The 18,289-nt window shown below is 40.2% G+C and overlaps 1 protein-coding gene across 4 annotated transcripts in view; it reads right to left on the minus strand.

Annotated features, from left to right (window-relative positions):
- The window catches only part of LOC149245536 (uncharacterized), a 47,781-nt gene extending 30,648 nt beyond the window's left edge, over positions 1-17,133 (minus strand). The window contains exons 1-3 of one of the 4 annotated variants that reach the window (XM_089457799.1): positions 16,979-17,133; positions 15,588-15,829; positions 11,442-14,879 (exon numbers count right to left, since the gene is read on the minus strand). In XM_089457799.1, the coding sequence (XP_089313925.1) occupies positions 11,442-14,871 (3,430 nt within the window). In that variant the 5' untranslated portion in view covers positions 14,872-14,879; positions 15,588-15,829; positions 16,979-17,133. Of the gene's footprint in view, positions 1-11,441; positions 14,891-15,130; positions 15,830-16,978 lie in introns of those variants that run through there. The other 3 variants (XM_089457798.1, XM_089457797.1, XM_089457796.1) reach the window with 3 other exon arrangements.
- Positions 17,134-18,289: the final 1,156 nt, after the last annotated feature.

Consider the following 18,289-nt stretch of genomic DNA (forward strand, 5'->3'; position numbering starts at 1 on the left):
TATTTTGATTTAATATTAATTTTGATTATTATATAAATTAAAAAATTAAAAATATATTTTTAATTTTTTTATTATATAATATTACCGCTCCCGATTAGCCGTTTCCTATAAATTTTGGGGAAACCTCTAGCCGTTCTTGACACCCGTACCCAAGTGCCCAACGTTCCCACGTTCCAGAGACTCATGCAACATTGATATATTGGTAGCAAATTTTCAAGAAAAATAACCACTTTACTAAATATTGTTGAAAATAGTAGCAAGAAAGTGATTCCTTGATTTGTGCCTCAATTCAAGGAGTCAAATTCAAGTTCCTTCTTGTGCATGCTCGAGTTCCTAAAAATTAGGGGATTCCCTATAAATTAGGATGAGTACTTGAATGTCCTTAAAAATTAGGACGAGTTAGGTTGCAGTTAACTAATGTGTTGAAATTGAGAGTCGAATTTTTGATTTTCTAGTGTGAGTTGATTGAGGAAAAGCACAAGTGATTAATTTTCAAGTGGTTGACTTGATATAAGACGAGTTGCATGAACAGTTAACTCATGCTAACTCAATTAATCACAAAAGCATCCTCCTTAATTAGAAACTCACTAATTTTAACCATTCGAATTGCCTTTAAAAGGAGGAACGAAGGCACAAGTTAAATCATTGTTTTGGTGAGCACGAGTTGGTGAGACCAAGCAATAGGAAGCACAAGTTTGTGCGTGGAGCTTGTGAGAGGAAGAACGTGCAGGAGAAGATTGTGCACAGATTAGTAGGGGGCAACAGTGCAAGGGTTTCAAACCTGGTTCAAGGCAGCAAAACTAGGTTGTTTTCATATTGAAACAATTATTTTGTAAGAGATCAAATGCTCAATTTTTTCTATCAATAAAATTCTCAATAACAAGTAGAGGGTTTTCCCAGTTGGGTTCCCTAGACAATTCTGTGTTGTTGAATTGCGTGACTGATTTTATTTCTGCTCCTATTTCTGTCTGTATATGTGAGAAGAAATTTTATTTCAAAATGCTCATATTAGGAGAAAAGTAAAAAATAAATTTGGACACTTTTCCCTAGGCCAAAGATCAAAGCCTTAGGGAACCACTTGTCCTCTGGTACCCAAATTTTAACATAAAGCACTTGCAAGATGCATGTTTTAACTAAATACTCTCTTTATTAGGATGTTTAAGAAGCAAGCTAGCAAAAGTGTTTTCAGCAAAAGTCGAAGGCATGTTACAAATGATCAAGGGTTCTAGACCATGAGTACCATGAGTACCAATGAGAACCGAAAGATGGTCATGAAGGAGAAGCTGAAGAACATTAAGATGGGTAATGATAGTGCGGTTGGATATCTCACAAAGATTACTAATGTGAGAAATGAGTTGGTAGCGATTGGAGAGGCCATTCCACCCACTAAGTTGGTGCGGATTGCAGTGAATGGCCTCCCCCATTCATGGTTGAACTTCGTTGATGGGGTTTGTGCACGTGAGACCCTTCCCACATGGGAGAGGTTTTGGGATGATTGCATTCAGACAGAGATCAGGAAAGGTCAGCTTGGGGCAGCCAAGCCAGTTGAGCAGGATGAGGATGTAGCACTGGTGGCAAGAAGCAAGAAAGGCAAAGGGAAGAAGCAGGCTTCCACAAGCAGTGGTGGGGGCAAAGGCAAAGGTAAAGGTAAACAGGGGAACACACAGAAGGACTATTCCAAGGTGAAGTGTTGGAATTGTCAAAAGATGGGACACTATGCAGTTGTGTGTCCGGAGAAGAAGAAGAAGAAGGGGAAGAACCAGGACGTGGCAGCTTCAGCAGAGATTGAGGACTTTGCAGGTCGTTTTGACCGGGAGTTTGCGTTCACTGTGTGTGAGTCCTCTAGTGCAGGATCACCTGCCACACAGGTTCAGAGGGAGCATGCTTTTCCCTCGATTAGCGGAGCATCTTCAGGTATCTGGTATGTGAACAGTGGGGCTTCACGTCATATGACAGGAGTCCGTGAGTACTTCTCGGAGCTTTCAGAGAGTGGCACTGATATTGAGGTAGTACTCGGTGATGACAGAGTTGTTAGAGCAGTCGGGGTGGGGACACTGACATTTCAGAGGGAGTCCAAACCTCCCTTGAAAGTGTCAGATGTTCTTTATGTGCCAAGGATGAGGAAGAACCTCATATCCGTCTCAGCTTTGGAGGACAGAGGATATGAGGTATTGTTCAGGGGAGGACAAGTGTTGATGTATCCCAGGGGCACTCTAGCTAATTCAGCTAGAGTGATAGGTGTACGCCATGCAAAGGTATACAAGTTTGCATTCCAGCCCCTTTTGGCATTGAGCAGTAGTACCGACAGCAGAGCTAGCAGTTCTGAGCTATGTGAGATTTGGCACCGCAGGATGGGACATATTTATCATGGAGCCTTGAGGACATTGCGGGAGATCACTACAGGTGTGTCAGATTTCAGTACTGATCACTTTGATACTTGCAGAGGTTGTGCGATGGGCAAGTTTGCCAAATCCCCTTTTCCCAGCAGTGACAGCAGAGTGACTAGGATACTTGATTTGATTCATTCTGATGTGAGCGGTCGGATGTCTCATGTTTCCTTGAGTGGATATGAGTACTATGTTTTATTCATTGATAATCACTCCAGGAGGACCTTGATTTATTTCTTGAAGACCAAGAGTGAGGTCTTCAAGCGGTTTCAGGAGTTCAGAGCTCTTGTGGAGACACAGAAAAGTCGGAAGATCAAGTCCCTGAGGTCGGACAATGGAGGAGAGTACACCCTTGGAGAGTTTGTTGATTATTGTGCGGAGGCAGGCATTAGGAGGGAGTTCACTGTTCCTTACAACCCCCAGCAGAACGGGGTTGCAGAGAGGAAGAACAGATCCATCATAGGGGTTGCCAAAGCCATGTTACATGATCAAGGGTTGCCATTGTTCTTGTGGGCAGAGGCCTGCAACACAGCTGTTTACTTGCAGAACAGGAGTCTGCATCGTGCCTTGGGGCACATGACTTCGGAGGAGGCTTTCTCTGGGAAGAAGCCTAATATTGTTCATCTTCATATCTTTGGATGCATTACATACTCCTATATACCCAAGGAGAAAAGGACCAAACTAGAGCCCACCGCAGAGAAGGGTATCTTTGTGGGCTACAGTGAGACCTCAAAGGCCTTTCGGATTTACATTCCTGCACAGAGGAGAGTTGTTGTCAGACGGGATGTGAAGTTCGAGGAGGACAGGGCCTTTAGGAGGTCACGGGAGTTAGAATATCTGGATCAGCCAGACCCTCAGCAGCAGTTGAGTCAGTCGCAGGGATCCAGTGGGCAGGGATCAGGAGGATCCGGAGGTACATCTATGAGGATGTCAGGTCCATCAGTGAGCAGTGGCTCGCCGAGCCAGAGGGGTGGTGCTCCGGGCAGCATGCAGAGCAGTTCACAAAGCAGTTCACTAGGGAGTCCACTGATGGACAGTTCACACGGTGCCTCAGCTTCTACAGGTTCAGGTGCATGCAGGAGGACAGCAGACAGACAGTCAGGAGTTCAGGCTACTGATGGTGATGAGGAGGAGGAGTTTCATTCTCCTTCGAGAGAAGCATGCTCAGGGAAGAGAAAGCCCAAGTGGCTTCAGGACACCTTGAGAGATGCCACATCTGTTGCTGAGTCGAAGAGGCCGGTCAGAGAGAGTAGACCACCTGAGAGGTTTTGTAGCTATATGGCGATGGTTACCAGCATCCTTGACTCTGAGCCTTCTAGCTATGAGGAGGCAGCTAGCCAGTAGGTCTGGAGAGAGGCCATGCAGGAAGAGTATTCTTCTATCATGAAGAATGATGCTTGGGAGGTGGTGTCAAGGCTTGAGGGCAAATCCGTGGTTGCTTCCAGATGGCTTTACAAGGTAAAGCATGCTGCAGATGGCAGCATTGAGAAATTCAAAGCAAGGTTTGTGGCTAGAGGGTTCTCCCAGGTAGAGGGAGTTGATTATGAGGAGACCTTCGCTCCCGTGGCTTGATATACTTCGATCCGCTCCATTATATCGATAGCAGCAGAGATGGGTTGGAAGATCCACCAGATGGATGTGAAAACTGCATTTCTCAATGGCTTCATACAGGAGGAGGTGTACATTGAGCAGCCACAGGGCTTTGAGGTGGATGGGAAGGAGTCCCATGTGTGCAAACTGAAGAAGGCCCTTTATGGCCTGAAGCAAGCTCCCACAGCTTGGTACTCCAAGATAGATACATATTTGCAGGGGATGGGTTTCACAAAGAGAGGCAGATCCGAACCTTTACTTTATTGTGATTGGTGAGGGGCCTCTCATTCTGGTGTTGTATCTGGATGACTTGGTCATTAGAGATGCAGAGAGACTCATAGAGCACTGCAAGAGAGATCTTGCGACGGAGTTTGAGATGAAGGACATCGGCTTGATGCATTACTTTTTGGGCTTGGAGGTGTGGCAAGAGGAGGGGCATTTCTTCCTGGGGCAGGGGAAGTATATTGTGGACATCCTTAGCAGATTCCACATGGAGGATTGTAGACCCATGTCGACACCGATGATCACCAACTGGAAGAAGCTTCATGCTTCGGATTCCGAGTTGGTGGATCCCACATTGTACAGACAGCTGATTGGTTCCTTGATGTATTTGGTCAACACTAGACCAGATATCTGTTTTGCAATCAACACGATGAGTCAGTTTATGTGTGAGCCTAGGAAGGTTCACTGGGTGGCTGCAAAACACATTTTGCGATACTTGCAGGGGACAGTGGATTATGGTCTGGACTATAGGCAGGGAGATGGAGTGAGATTGGCAGGATACACTAATTCTGATTGGGCAGGTTGTGCTTCTGATAGGAAGAGCACTTCAGGGTGTTGTTTTGGGTTGGTTTCAGCAATAGTGTCATGGTTTAGCCGGAAGCAGCAGTCAATAACACTGAGTTCAGCGAAAGCAGAGTATATGGCAGCCAGTCTAGCTAGTTGTGAGGTTATCTGGCTTCGCAAGATGTTGTTTGGCTTATTTGGTCAGCCGTTGAGACCTTCAGTGATTTACTGTGATAACCAGAGTTGCATTAAACTCACGGAGAATCCAGTTTTTCATGACAGGTCAAAGCATATCGGGATCAGATATCATTTCATCAGAGACTATGTTCAGAAGGGAGCTGTGAAACTTGAGTATATTTCCACTGATGAGCAAGTTGCAGATCTTCTTACCAAAGCCTTACCACGAGGCAAGCATGTCTACTTCAGAGACAAGATGGGTGTGGTGAGAAACACCTTCCTCGGTAAGAGGGAGTGTTGAAATTTGGTACCGGAGGACAAGTGGTTCCTTAAGACTTTGATCTTTGGCCTAGGGAAAAGTGTCCATAAGAATTTAATTTTTCTCATAAAGTAACTTTATAATTTTTATAAAGCTAAATCTAATTTAAAAGTAACTTTAAGTGATAAAGTTATTAAGTCTGATTTTAAAGTGACTTTTATAAAGTCAATGAAAAATTAGAAAGGAAAAGTGACTTGGGAATAAATGACTAAGTGGGTCTTTATTAAAGTGGGGTGAATTAAAAAATAAAAAGTGAGATTTAAATGAGCATTTAAAGGAGGAAAAGGTCATTCATTCTTTCATGAGCAGATTGGGAGAAGGAGAGCAAGAGAGATTTCTGAGCAGGGAGGAGAAGGAGACAGCAACTTGGCACACATTCCAAGGCAGCAGTTGAGCAGATTTGTACAGCTGATTCAGCACACAGTGAAAGGCAGATTTTGGCACGATTTTCAAGGAGTGGTTTGCACAAAAATCGAGGAGCAGTTTGCTGATTTTTTTCTACACGCAAAACGATGGTCGTACAGTGCATTTATTGCAGTCCGTACAGTGCATTTAATGTTGGACGTACAACAGCATTTAATGCTGAAAGTGGGCACAAAAATCGAAGAGGCCGTACAACATTTATTGTTGTCCTGTTTGCTGTAATTTCTAGTTTGCTATGAGACATGGGAAAAGAGATAAGTTGTAAATTTGCTTGTTGATTTTTTGCTGAATATTTCTCACTGTAAAAAGACAATTTTCAGAAATAAAGAAGAGCTCTCAAACTGATTTTCTCCGAGAGTTGTATGGGGTTTTTCGAGGGTCAAGTTGACCAAAAATCTCAGTGTTTAAATGTGTTTTAATGGCTGTTTATTACTGCTGATTTTTATTTCTGCAATTTCCAACATTCTGTAAAATTTCCAGAATTTGTGTTTTCCACAATATTTATTTTTCAACTTGTTAAATGTATGGTTATGGGAAAGGACATTTAACTACATGGGAGAAATAAGGTGAAACTGAAAACTGGGGTGGGAAAGCAGAATTTTCTACAAAAGTTACATTCTAATTTAAAAGTGACTTTATAAGTGGTAAAGTTACATTTTAATTTAAAAGTGACTTTATAAGTGGTAAAGTTACATTCTAATTTAAAGGTGACTTTATTAAAGTGAATGAAAAATTAGAAAGTGAAAAAGTGACTGGAAATAAAAGGCTAAGTGGGTCTTTATTTAAGTGGGTGAGTTAAAAAATAGAAAGTGAGAATTAAATGCACATTTATTCTCATCCCTAGATTTAAATGAATCTCAGCCATTAGATCTTAAGGTAACCCAAAAGGTCATTTAGAGAATAAAAGGAGGAGAAGAGGAAAAGATCATTCATTCTTTCATGAGCATTTGAGAGAAAGAGAAAAGAGAGCAAGGAGAAAATTTCTGAACAGTGAGGAAGTGAAGGAGAGCAGCAAGAAGACATTTCAGCGAATCTGGGCAGCAGCATTTATTGGCACGCATCCCAAGGAAAAATCGTACAATAGGAGAAAGGCACAGAAATCGAAGAAGAGGGATAGCAAGTTCTGGGCACATTTTTCGAGGCTGGCCATACAGCATTTAATGTTGTTTTATTGCTGTAAAAATTTATGTTTTGGCTATTTGTTGATTGGCACGATTCTCGAGGCAGAGTTCAAGCACGAAAATCGAGATAAGTTGTAATTTGTGGTTGCTAAAATTTTTAATGTGTATTTCAGTTTCTCTGTAAAAGCATTTTCAGAAATAAAGAAGAGCTCTCACACTGGTTTTCCCCAAGTGTTGTAGGGGGTTTTTCCAGGGTCACATTGACCAAAAATCATTGTGTTATTTTCTATGTGTGGCTGTCATAATTTTGTTGTGTTTTATTTCTGCAATTTCAGCAGTTGTAAAATCTCTAAATTTGTGTTTTCAGAAAAATATTATCATTTCCAGATTTTAGAATTTTTATCATGCTTGGATTTAAAACTAAATGCATGGAGTGATAAGGAAAACTGATAACCGGAGTGGGGGTTGAAATTTCTTCATGGTATCAGAGCTTGGTTGGCTGAAAAGTGCAGTTTGGGACAGCAAAGTGAAAATTACAGCACGCTGATTTTTACACAGAAAACAGAAACCTTTACCACAGATTTGAAAATTTCAGTTTGATAGGGCAGTGAAACATGTCTTTGGGTTTGAGAGTTGAAGACAAGTTGGATGGGCAGAACAACTACAGTGCATGGAAGGAGAGAATCCAGAGCATCTTTGAAGAAGCAGAAGTTTGGGGCATTATGGTAAATACCACACAGAACCCAGTAGCAGTACCTGCTGACCTTGTACAGTTGGCAAAGTTTAACAAAAAGAATGCTAAGGCAAAAAGATTGATTCTGGAAGGAATCAAAGACCATGTCATTCCTCATGTGAGAGGAAAGACTTATGCACATGAGATGTGGACAGCCTTGACCAGTCTTTACCAGAGCTCAAATGAAAACAGAAAAATGGTCCTAAAGGAGAAACTGAAGGCCATTAAAATGGCTAAGACTGACAGTGCTACAACATACCTCACAAAGATCACTTTAGTGAGAGATGAGTTGGCAGTCGTAGGTGAGATCATTGCACCCACTGAGTTGGTGAGAATTGCTTTGAATGGTCTTCCCAAGACTTGGGAGAATTTTGTGGATGGCATTGTTGCACAGGAAAACCTTCCCGATTGGAAGAGATTGTGGGATGATTGCATTCAAAATGAGATAAGAAAGAACCATCTTGGGGCAGCCAAACAAGTGGAGGAAGATGACAATGTGACATTGTTAGCAAGAGGCAAGAAGGGCAAAGCAAAGAAGCAAGCGTCCAACAGTGGAGGCAAAAGCAAAGGTAAAGGCAAGCAGTTGAACAAGGAGAAGGACTATTCCAAAGTCAAATGTTGGAATTGTCAAAAGTTGGGACACTATGTTGTTGTGTGTCCAAAGAAGAAGAACAAGAAAGGGAAAGACAAACCCATGGCAACTTCTGCAGAGATAGAGACCTTCTCAGAGAGATTTGATCGGGAGTTTGGGTTCATAGCTTGTGAGGCCACGAGTGCAGGATCACCTACCATACAAGTTCAGTGGGAGTGTGCCTTCCCTGCTACTAGCAGAGCATCTTCTAGCATTTGGTATGTTGACAGTAGCGCTTCCCGCCACATGACAGGAGTCAGAGAGTACTTCTCAGAGCTTTCAGAGGGTGATACTGATATGGAGGTAGTACTTGGTGATGACAGCATTGTTAGAGCAGTCGGTGTGGGAACATTGACATTTAATAGGGGACACAAACCTCCCTTGAAAGTGTCAGATGTTCTATATGTGCCTGGAATGAAGAAGAACCTGATATCCGTCTCAGCACTTGAGGATAGAGGGTATGATGTGTTGTTTAGGAGAGGGCATTGATTTTTTTCAAGGGAGGAGCTTGTCCACAACAAGTTGATTTGTAATTACCATCTGATACAAATGTGATCAATTTCATCCCTGATCACTCGCACAACACATGGTTGGTTATTTTAGTGAACAGTTGTTTTTTTTGAACAATTGTAATTTGTAGCTTATTGTATCTTCCCAGTGAAGACACCATTATACTTTTATGCAAGCTAGTTTTGGCATATTGTTACAAGTTTTAGAATTCACTTTTTTCAACAATGATAGTATTTCACCACCATGCTTTAGTTTTTATTTTTATACTATATAGTATAAAACTAAAGCATGGTGGGGAAATTCTATCAATGTCGAGAAAAACAAATTCTAACACGTATAACAATGCCAAAACTAGCTTGCATAAAAGTATAATGGTGTCTTCACTAGGAAGATATAATAAGCTACAAGTGTTCAAAAAACCAACTGCTCACTAAAATGACCAACCATATGTTGTGTGAGTGATCAAGGACAAAGTTGATCATGTAGACATCAGATAGTAACAACAAATTACACTAATAAAATATCATGTCCGTATCAGATAGTAACAACAAATTATAAGTCAACTTGTGTGGAAAAGTTCCTCCCTTGAAAAAAAATATCAATGTATAAAGCACTTGCAAGATGCATGTTTAACTAAATACTCTTGTTATTAGGATGGTTAAGAGGCAAGCTAGCAAAAGTTTTTTCAGCAAAGGTTAAGGACAAGTTATGAATGATCAAGAGTTCTAGACCATAAGTGAATGATAAGAATTTGGGAGAAACAATGGACAAAAAGGCATTCCTCAATTATAAAGTTTACAACAGTTGAGATTAGTTGGTCATCATTTGGATGCTAGGATAGAGAGAAAAGGCACGATCATATGAGGGGAAAAGCTAGTATTTCACTAGCATGGTGGTGGTGGTGTGTGTGTGTGTATTTCACCACCATGCTAACCATATATATATGGTTAGCATGGTGGTGAAATGCTATCTTTTCCTTAAAAAGTTTAGCATGGTGGTGAAATACTATCTTTTCCTAAAAAGGAAAAAAAACTACATACTAACAACAATAAAGGCAAAACTACAGGGAGTGATGGCAGAGGAAGAAGTAATGGAGGAAAGAAGGGTATGAGATTGGAATCTATGGGTGTGGTTCGTACAAGTACATATGAATTCCGTATAGGTATCATCGCCACAAGACATAACTCAGCTACATAGGTAGAGGAAATAATGATATCACAATGGATAGTGCTAGCTATCATGCTAACCATATATTTGTGTGTGTGTGTGTGTGTGTGGGTGTGGGTGGGTGGGTGGGTTTAGCATGGTGGTGAAATACTATCTTTTCCTAAAATGTAAGGAAAAAAAACTACATACTAACAACAGTAAAGGCAAAAGTATAGGGAGTGATGGTGGAGGAAGAAGCAATGGAGGTAAGCAGGGTATGAGATTGGAAGCTATGGGTGTGATTTGTACAAGCACATATGAATTCCATATAGGTATGATAACCACATGACATAACTCAGCTACATAGGTAGGGGAAATTATGATATCGCAATGGATAGGGCTAGCTATTGATTGTATGGATGCTCGAAAAAACTTAAAAGAGAAAAAGGCATGATCATATGTGGTGAAAAGATAGCATTTCAGATCATTTGGACATATGGGATCTGTTTGACCTTGGTGTTGTGAATACTCAGACTCACACGCAGGTGTGTGTGTGTGCGTGTGTATTGAAGCTTTGAATACTAGTGTGTCTGAGTGTGTGTACACGCATGGGTATTCACAACTTCAAGGTCAAACAGATCACTATAGTTATCGATTAGTATAGCATTAAATGCACACATACATTTATAAATATATATATATATATATATATATATATATATATATATATATGTATGTATGTATCTGTGTGTGTGTGTGTGTGTCTGTATACACGAGTGTTCAAAACTTCAAGGTCAAACAGATCACTAGAGTTATCCATCAGGTCAAATAATAATTTCATGTGATGGATCCTGAAGACATTTTTCAAAACATTCAATTTATATACGCACACAGAGACACTTATAATTATAAATGTGTGTGTGTACGTATATACACACTCATAAATTTTGGACATTTGGAATTTATTTTAAATAATTTCCTCCCTAAACTTTATTGTTAACTCTAAGATGCGATCTGTGGTGGAAGTCACTGGTTCATGAAGCAAATTTCATATCTAGACCACTTGACTATGTTGTGTGTGTGTGTGTGTGTTTAAACTTTATACACACAAGAGTATCCACAACTTCAAGGTCAAACAGATCACTAGAGTTAACCATTAGTATAACATTAAATATATACACACATACTCTCATAAATATGTGTGTGTGCGCGCGCGTGTGTATATCTGCGCGTGTATGTGTGTGTGCGCGCGCGTGTGTATATCTGCGCGTGTATGTGTGTGCGCGCGCGCGTGTATGTGTGTGTGTGTGTATACACTCATAAATTTTGGACATAAGGGATTTATTTGAATTATTTGCCTGCCTGAACTTTATTGTTAACTCCAAGATGCAATCTTTGGTGGAAGCCACAGGTTCATGAAGCAAATTTCATATATAGACCACTTTACCATGCTGAGATCTCACTGGAAGCTCATTATTTGTCTCAGTTAGTTGGCTCTGACAGTTGGAAACAAAAAATGTAACATGGGAAGCCACACACTAACAAATAATTTAACCATTTGGAATAAAAACAGAATAAAACCAATTAGGCAAAAAATATAAAGGCAAGGAGACAGAACCTGCATCGGTACCTTGATCTTTTTGTTTCCTCCCGGTTTGTACTTCAGAGTCTACACCCATTGGGACCATTTCTTCAGTCTTTTGACTACTCAACTTCAGAGTCTTGGACCTCACTGATCCTTCCCTTGCCAAATCCATTTTGGACTGTGACATGGGAAGCTGGGATTTTTGTTTCCATTCATCGGTAAAAGACTCCCATGAACAACTTCCACCCTCTACTCTAGACTCATTTGCACTGTTATTTTGCCCTTCATTTCCCTGTTTTCCCATTCTCAACGTATGTTCATGGTCATCTTCTATGTCTGCTATATTTGCTGTAGGCTTGGATTTGACATCACAGGAGACAGAACTATCAAGAATGCTTTTCTTCTGCAAATCCTCAGGCTTCATGGACACTTCAGGAAGTGAGATTACTATATGATTTCCCTTCTCTGAAATACTTGGATCAGTCTCACTTGATTGAAGCACTCCCTCCCTATGGGAAGCAAAAGGGGCCCCTTCTTTAACCTGTTCCTCAGGTTCCTGATCACCCACCATTTGGATAGGCAGATGATATTCTTCCCCTTTTTGTTCGGGGCCTTCAGCTTCTTGTTCTTCACAGTTACCTCTAGGCATCAATTCAAATCTAATGGGGATTGGATTGAGACTACTTTCATGACTCTTTCTGGCTACAGGATTCACTTGCTCCTTGGTTTCTGGCATTATTGTAAATTGCTGTTTCTCCTCCAATGGTGTGTTTGACATAATTGATATAGACCCTTCATCATGTTGAATTTGCATAGCATTTCCTTTGTCTTCCTGCTCTTCATATTTTGGCTCACTCTCTCCCATGGTATAATCAGCTGATGCTGTATTCTGTTTACACTGAGCAGCTTCTAATAATTCAGAATTAGTTGTGTGTTCAGATTTAACGTCTTTGGAAATAGAACATGAACTAATATACTGACTCTGCACATTTTCAGGTCCTAAAAAGTATTCATTCACCATCTGCCGGTCATCTAAATTTAAATCAGTCTTATTCAATTTAGAAATTTGATCAGTCTGAGATGCTGGAGCATGTTCTTTGATCTCTGCCTCTTCTGACTCCTGTCCACTTGAACCCATGTCATGATAATCTGTTCTTGTATTATGTTTGAGTTGGTCAGCTTCTAATTCTTCAAGATTGACTGTGGGTTTAGATGCAAAAACATTCACTGGACGACTTAAACTACTATACTGATTCTGCATATACTCAGGTTCTGTATGTTCGCTTACTGAATTAGGATTAAACGTTTGCTCGCAATCATATTGTGGGTCTATCTCACTCATTTTAGGCTCTTTATCCCTGTTATTTCCATCATTTATGCATTCCTTTCTGTCTGCCCTCATTGAGGGGGCATAGTCCATCATATTCTGTTCTTGATGTGCAGCTCCTGATTCCTTACAACTGTCTCCAGGTTCGTAATTAAGCTCAAGGGAATTGAGATGGGTATTTATAGATTGATTCTGCACAGCTTCCTGCTCAATAGGCTCTTCAGGCACTGTGGTTGCTTTAAAGTTTGTCTGCACATCTTCATGTTCCATAGGCTCCTCAGGGACTGTGATTACTTTACAGATTGTCTGCGCGGCTTCATGTTCCATAGGCTCTTCAGGGACTGTGATAAGTTTAAGGTTTGTCTGCACTGCTTCATGTTCCATAGGCTCTTCAAGGTCTGTGATTACCTTACAGTTTGCCTTCTCAGCAGGACCAGGACCAATCTTGTTCAGTTTAATGATATTCTCTCTATCAGTCGTCAAAATATTTCCTTTGTCTTCCTGCTCAAATTCTTGTTCCTTCATTCTCTGTGGCTGCCTGTAATCTGCATTTTCCTCTGCAATGTGAACAACTGGTTTTTCAGAATCGATTTTACCTTCAGATTCAAATCCGTCAGAGAGAGGACCCAAAGCCCTACATTGATCATGCACATCCTCAGATTCAGCAAGAACTTCAGTGACTGAACACTCTCCTGATCCCAGGTGTACAGATCCTGAGCCCCGACAACTGTCTCTGGGCTCATATTTAAACTCAAGGGCATTGAGATGGGTATTTATAGATTGATTCTGCACAGCTTCATGCTCTGTAGGCTCTTCATGGACTGTGGTTACTTTACAGTTTGTCCCTGCAACTTCACATTCCATAATCTCTTCAGGAACTCTGATTACTTTACAGTTTGTCTGCACAGCTTCATGTTCCATAGGCTCTTCAGGAACTGTGATTACTTTACAGCTTGTCTCCTCAGCAGAAGCTGGACCAATCTTGGTCAGTTTAAAGATATTATCTCTCTGGGATGTTAAACAATTTCCTTTGTCTTCCTGTTCCTCAGATTTCTGTTCCTCCATTCTCTGTGGATGACTCTGATCTGCATTATCCTCTGTAATGTGAACAACTTTTGCAGTTTCAGAATTAATGTTGACTTCAACTTCAAATCCATCAGAGACACGACCCAGAGTTGTACATTGAACGTGCATATCCTCAGATTCAGTGAGCACTTCACTAACTGAACTCACTATATTGGAATGTTTTTCCACAACATTTGCACTCAAGTGACTAGGTATATTCCTTTCATCTGTTAACAATGCCTTTGTTGGACTTACTTCTGCCTTGTTATCTGTAGGTTGATTTACATGACATACAGCAACTCCGAGGACTTTTGGTTCACTTTCATATACACCACTCTCATTATACTTATCAACAGTACCTGTGATCACAGAGTCATCAGCACAAAATGCATCTTCCTTCTCATCATTGTATGCACTTGGAAAATCATGCCCCAATCCAGAAGGACCTTTTGTGGTGAAGTCCAATTGGTGCATCATTTCTCTCTTTTGGATGACAACTTCCGTGCTTGCTGGTTCAGAAGCAGATGGTATAACCATTGAAGCAGCACCGTGCACATTTGCTGCTGAAGAATCCCACTCCGATGCATTGCCTTCTGCAGTTTTCCTCGCAAAATCACCATGGGTCCTAAGGTCTGCAACTTGCCGAGGTGAATTAAAATGCATGTTCTGAGTATCCGCACCCTGTGGAGGTAAATCTGACATATCTGGCTGTGGCGTATAGCCCAGGTCAGGCGGAGGTGAATTGTTATTAGTTGAAATCGGCTGACTTGACGTATAGTCAGCAGAATCAGACTGCAGTGAATCATCGCCATAGCCATGGGTTTCAGAATCTGCAAGAGGCAGAGGTGTGTAATCCTGCTGAGGTGAGGTGTGACCAACAGGACCCGATTGATCTAAATCACAATTGGGTGAATTGTCAATATGCTCCTGCCCTTCATTTCGAAGAACTTCTTCGAGTTTCTCTACTAGATCTTTCTTTAGCCCTTTAGGAGTGATTCCTCGTTTTCTCAGCTCCTCTTTCAGCTCTGGTACTTTAAGCTGTCCTGGAGTGCGAATCCGAGGAGCCGACATCCCTCTGTCTGCACCAAAACTTACAACTAAGCTAGATCAGGAATACAAAAAGGAAAAGAGCAATTCAGTGGGCAACTGCAACTAATATAACATTCAGACAGGAAAACAAAAAGGCTAGGGTCAATAGGGAAAATAGCAAAGAAAACTATTTGACAAGCTAAGCTGTAACGGTAGTCCAGAAGATGAAAAACCAAGCGATGTCGTCAATAGCCAAACACAAGCAGCTGAAGCTCCTTTGAAAACTTTAACAGGTACTCACGGGTTCCATCCCTGAGACTCTTGGAAAAGCTGTGCAGGTTCTAACAACAGATTTGTCTTTTCAAGGCTGACGCTGTTTGTTGAAATTTGCAAGAAAACTTAATCATTGAAGCTTAACAATCCCGCTGATGTGACTATCAAAACTACATGGATTCAATAATATATTAACATGGCAGAATATAAGATAGCAAACAGCATTGGAACTTCCTCCTCTAAGCTTGAAGGATTTATGAGATCACCAACCACTAGTCAGTCCTATTGATGGGCCAGTTTGAAAACTGTTCTTCTGGCCTTTCCCAGCACATCTATTTCCCCAATTCAAGGAATCAATCATTTGCAGCAATTAAACCCAGTCTTGCATTTGCAATATGGGTTTGGGGTAAAAATTGAATCAACAACGATCAGATAGAAATCGAAATTCGGCCATTTATTTTCAGGATTAATCACTGTGAGCACACCTTACTGATTCTGCATTCCTTGTCAGAAAATTCACAGTACTGTAAAACATCCTCCTTAATTTATCCAAAGCTGTGATACAGACCCCATCTCTTATAAAAAAGGTCTTTCCTCATAGCAATAGACATTTATACTCAACTTTCTCACCAGTAACACGTGTAACAAACAGTTTTCCACGTGTTTCCCTGCAAATCCTTCTTTCCCCCAATCAGGCATGAAAATGCTTTGATAATGCCAAAACCACCTGCAAAACGCATTGAGTAAAACAAGGATGAAGAACTTTCTTTCAAGATACTTGCAGATTTTTTCATGCTAAACCTAAACAGTTTTTTTGTGAAATTATTTCATGCTTAAAGGCAAAAGACAGCAAAAAGCACAAATGCGAGTTCTTTTCAGCAAATTAACAGCGAAAGAATCCAATGATTTATTTTTGAAATTGTAACGGTCCAGGCACTATTGAACTTTAAATTTCTAGCTTCGTGGAGAAATTTCACATTAGTAAAAAAGTTCGAAGAGGAATAATCTTTACCTATAGGAAAAATTTACTTAAAACACTGATTAACTCGATCGCCAAAAAGCATTAAGCTAATTTTGTTATAACATCATATATTCAAAGTTGAAACAATCAACAAAACAAGCGTTCTTTTATCACCAAAATCATATTAAAACATTATATATGACTCAAATGGATAAAAGTTTACCAACAAAAATAGCCCGACTGATGCTTTTATCCAATTAAGATATTTTTCTTTGATGGATAAAATTTTTAGAATTAGAAGACGGTATTTCCATGCAAAATACAAAAGGATTCCCTAGTTTGTTACATATTTCTTCTCCTTCGCAACTCCTCGAACTTCCCTGTTTGAGTTATTTTTGCTCAAATTCGATGATATGCTCTAAATTGAAAGGGTTTTATAAAATATTTTAACATTTTCTTCACAGCAAAGGCTATTACGTTTTACGATCTTCATTTGGATAAGTCACGCTTGATTCAAGCTGGTCTGGTTCATATCAAATTTAACAGCCTTCACTTTAAGAGACTCGATGGAAAGCCAAGTCCTTAAAATGAATGCCACTGCTCCAGTGTACGGTGAATTCTATCATAATCTTTCCGTCCGGGGAAAATTATGTTCGCCCTACTAAGACAGACATTTCTTGCTCAAATTATAAAATTCCTTGCTCGACCTAAGGGACTTTTTTTATCAAAATCGACAGCAATGTTTTGGAGAAACTTACTGGACCTTTTTTTCTTTCGAGAATTTAACGATTTTCCGCTAAACCTCAAATGCTACTGGCTCAGAATAATGATTTCCCTGGAAGGTAAAACACTTTATCGAAATAAAAGCATGCAGCGAAGCTTACGAAAATAAAATATTCCAGAAAAAGGACTAACCAGCTGAAATGTTATTGTCTGTGAAGACTGTGTAAGTGGTTGAACAAAATGGTCTTCGAGCCTGGATTTCACACTGTAGTTCCTTCGTATTCGAATGCCCCAGCCCGCGCTCGCGTATATTCTCTTTCGAATAACATTCATTGTTTAGTCTAATTGTTCTTATCTTACTGAGCTAGGGTTTGAAACTTGCTACAGCAGGTATTCCTGGGAGACATAAGACCAGGAACCGGATACACCAGTCACCGGTTTCGCGGTGGTTTAAAACCGGCTACTGCGAGTATTACTGATAAACATCAGTTTGGGCACCGGATACACTGGTCGCCAGGTTGATGCATCGATTAGGGGAAAATGTGGCGTGGGCGTTGAAAATAGGTTAAAGCCCATCGTGGCCCGACCATTTTGCTCCATGTTAATATATTTATTGTTTATAAATTTAAATACATTATATAAGTGCTATGGTTTTAAGTGGTCAATGTGTTGGAGAAAGAAAATTGTAGTTGGTTTCTTTTTAATGTATAAATGGAATTAGCAACTTAAAAAATTGAGGCATTGAATTTTATAAAATAAACCACTTAAATTTATGGTTTTTAAAAAAATTTATAGAATTTTGGACAAAATTGGTCAAAAAAAATTATTGGAAAAGATCATTTCGTCTATTAGATAGATTGTGTATTGTCGGATGTGGAGCTCGATTATCTTCTTGATTTAGAGGTCTTGTTTCAGCCGAATTTGGATCTCAATCCCCGTATTGTTGCCTAGGGTGTCTAGGGGGTGGTTACATCTTTGGAGCCCCCTAGGAGGATTTCAGGGACAACGCCCCCAAAGCTAAAAATAGATGAAAATTTACCTTGTAAAATATTGTAATCTTGTGGGCAATTTGGGACGTTCATTAGGTTGATGACTTGATGGTATAAGTTAGGTTTAATTTAGGGTTTTTTGCCCTATAAGGCAACCCCTCGATTTATATGAGGTAATTGCATTGCGGATGTGTATTCTTATTTTGAGCGAGAAAGAGAGAGGAGATTATGTGAGAGCAAAGAGGAAATTATAGCAGATCTGCTGTAAGTTGTATCTCTTCATCTTGCTAGATAATATAAAAGGAAGGACTAGTTGTTTCACTTTTGTATTTGTGTTTCCGTAATATTTTGCGTATTTCATTGCTCCATTAATTAACTTCTACCAATGTACGAGCAATTTAACAGAGAGGTGCAAAGCAACGTCGATAGGAAGAGTGGGGAGAATGTGTATGGCAATATTAAGAGTCGGGAGAATGCAGAATGCATAATTAAGAGCATGATGTTGTTGTCGAAG

The sequence above is a fragment of the Pinus tabuliformis genome, chromosome 7 (assembly GCF_031772625.1).
Source record: "Pinus tabuliformis cultivar Carrire ecotype Pingquan chromosome 7, CPIR1, whole genome shotgun sequence".
Classification (NCBI taxonomy): domain Eukaryota; kingdom Viridiplantae; phylum Streptophyta; class Pinopsida; order Pinales; family Pinaceae; genus Pinus; species Pinus tabuliformis.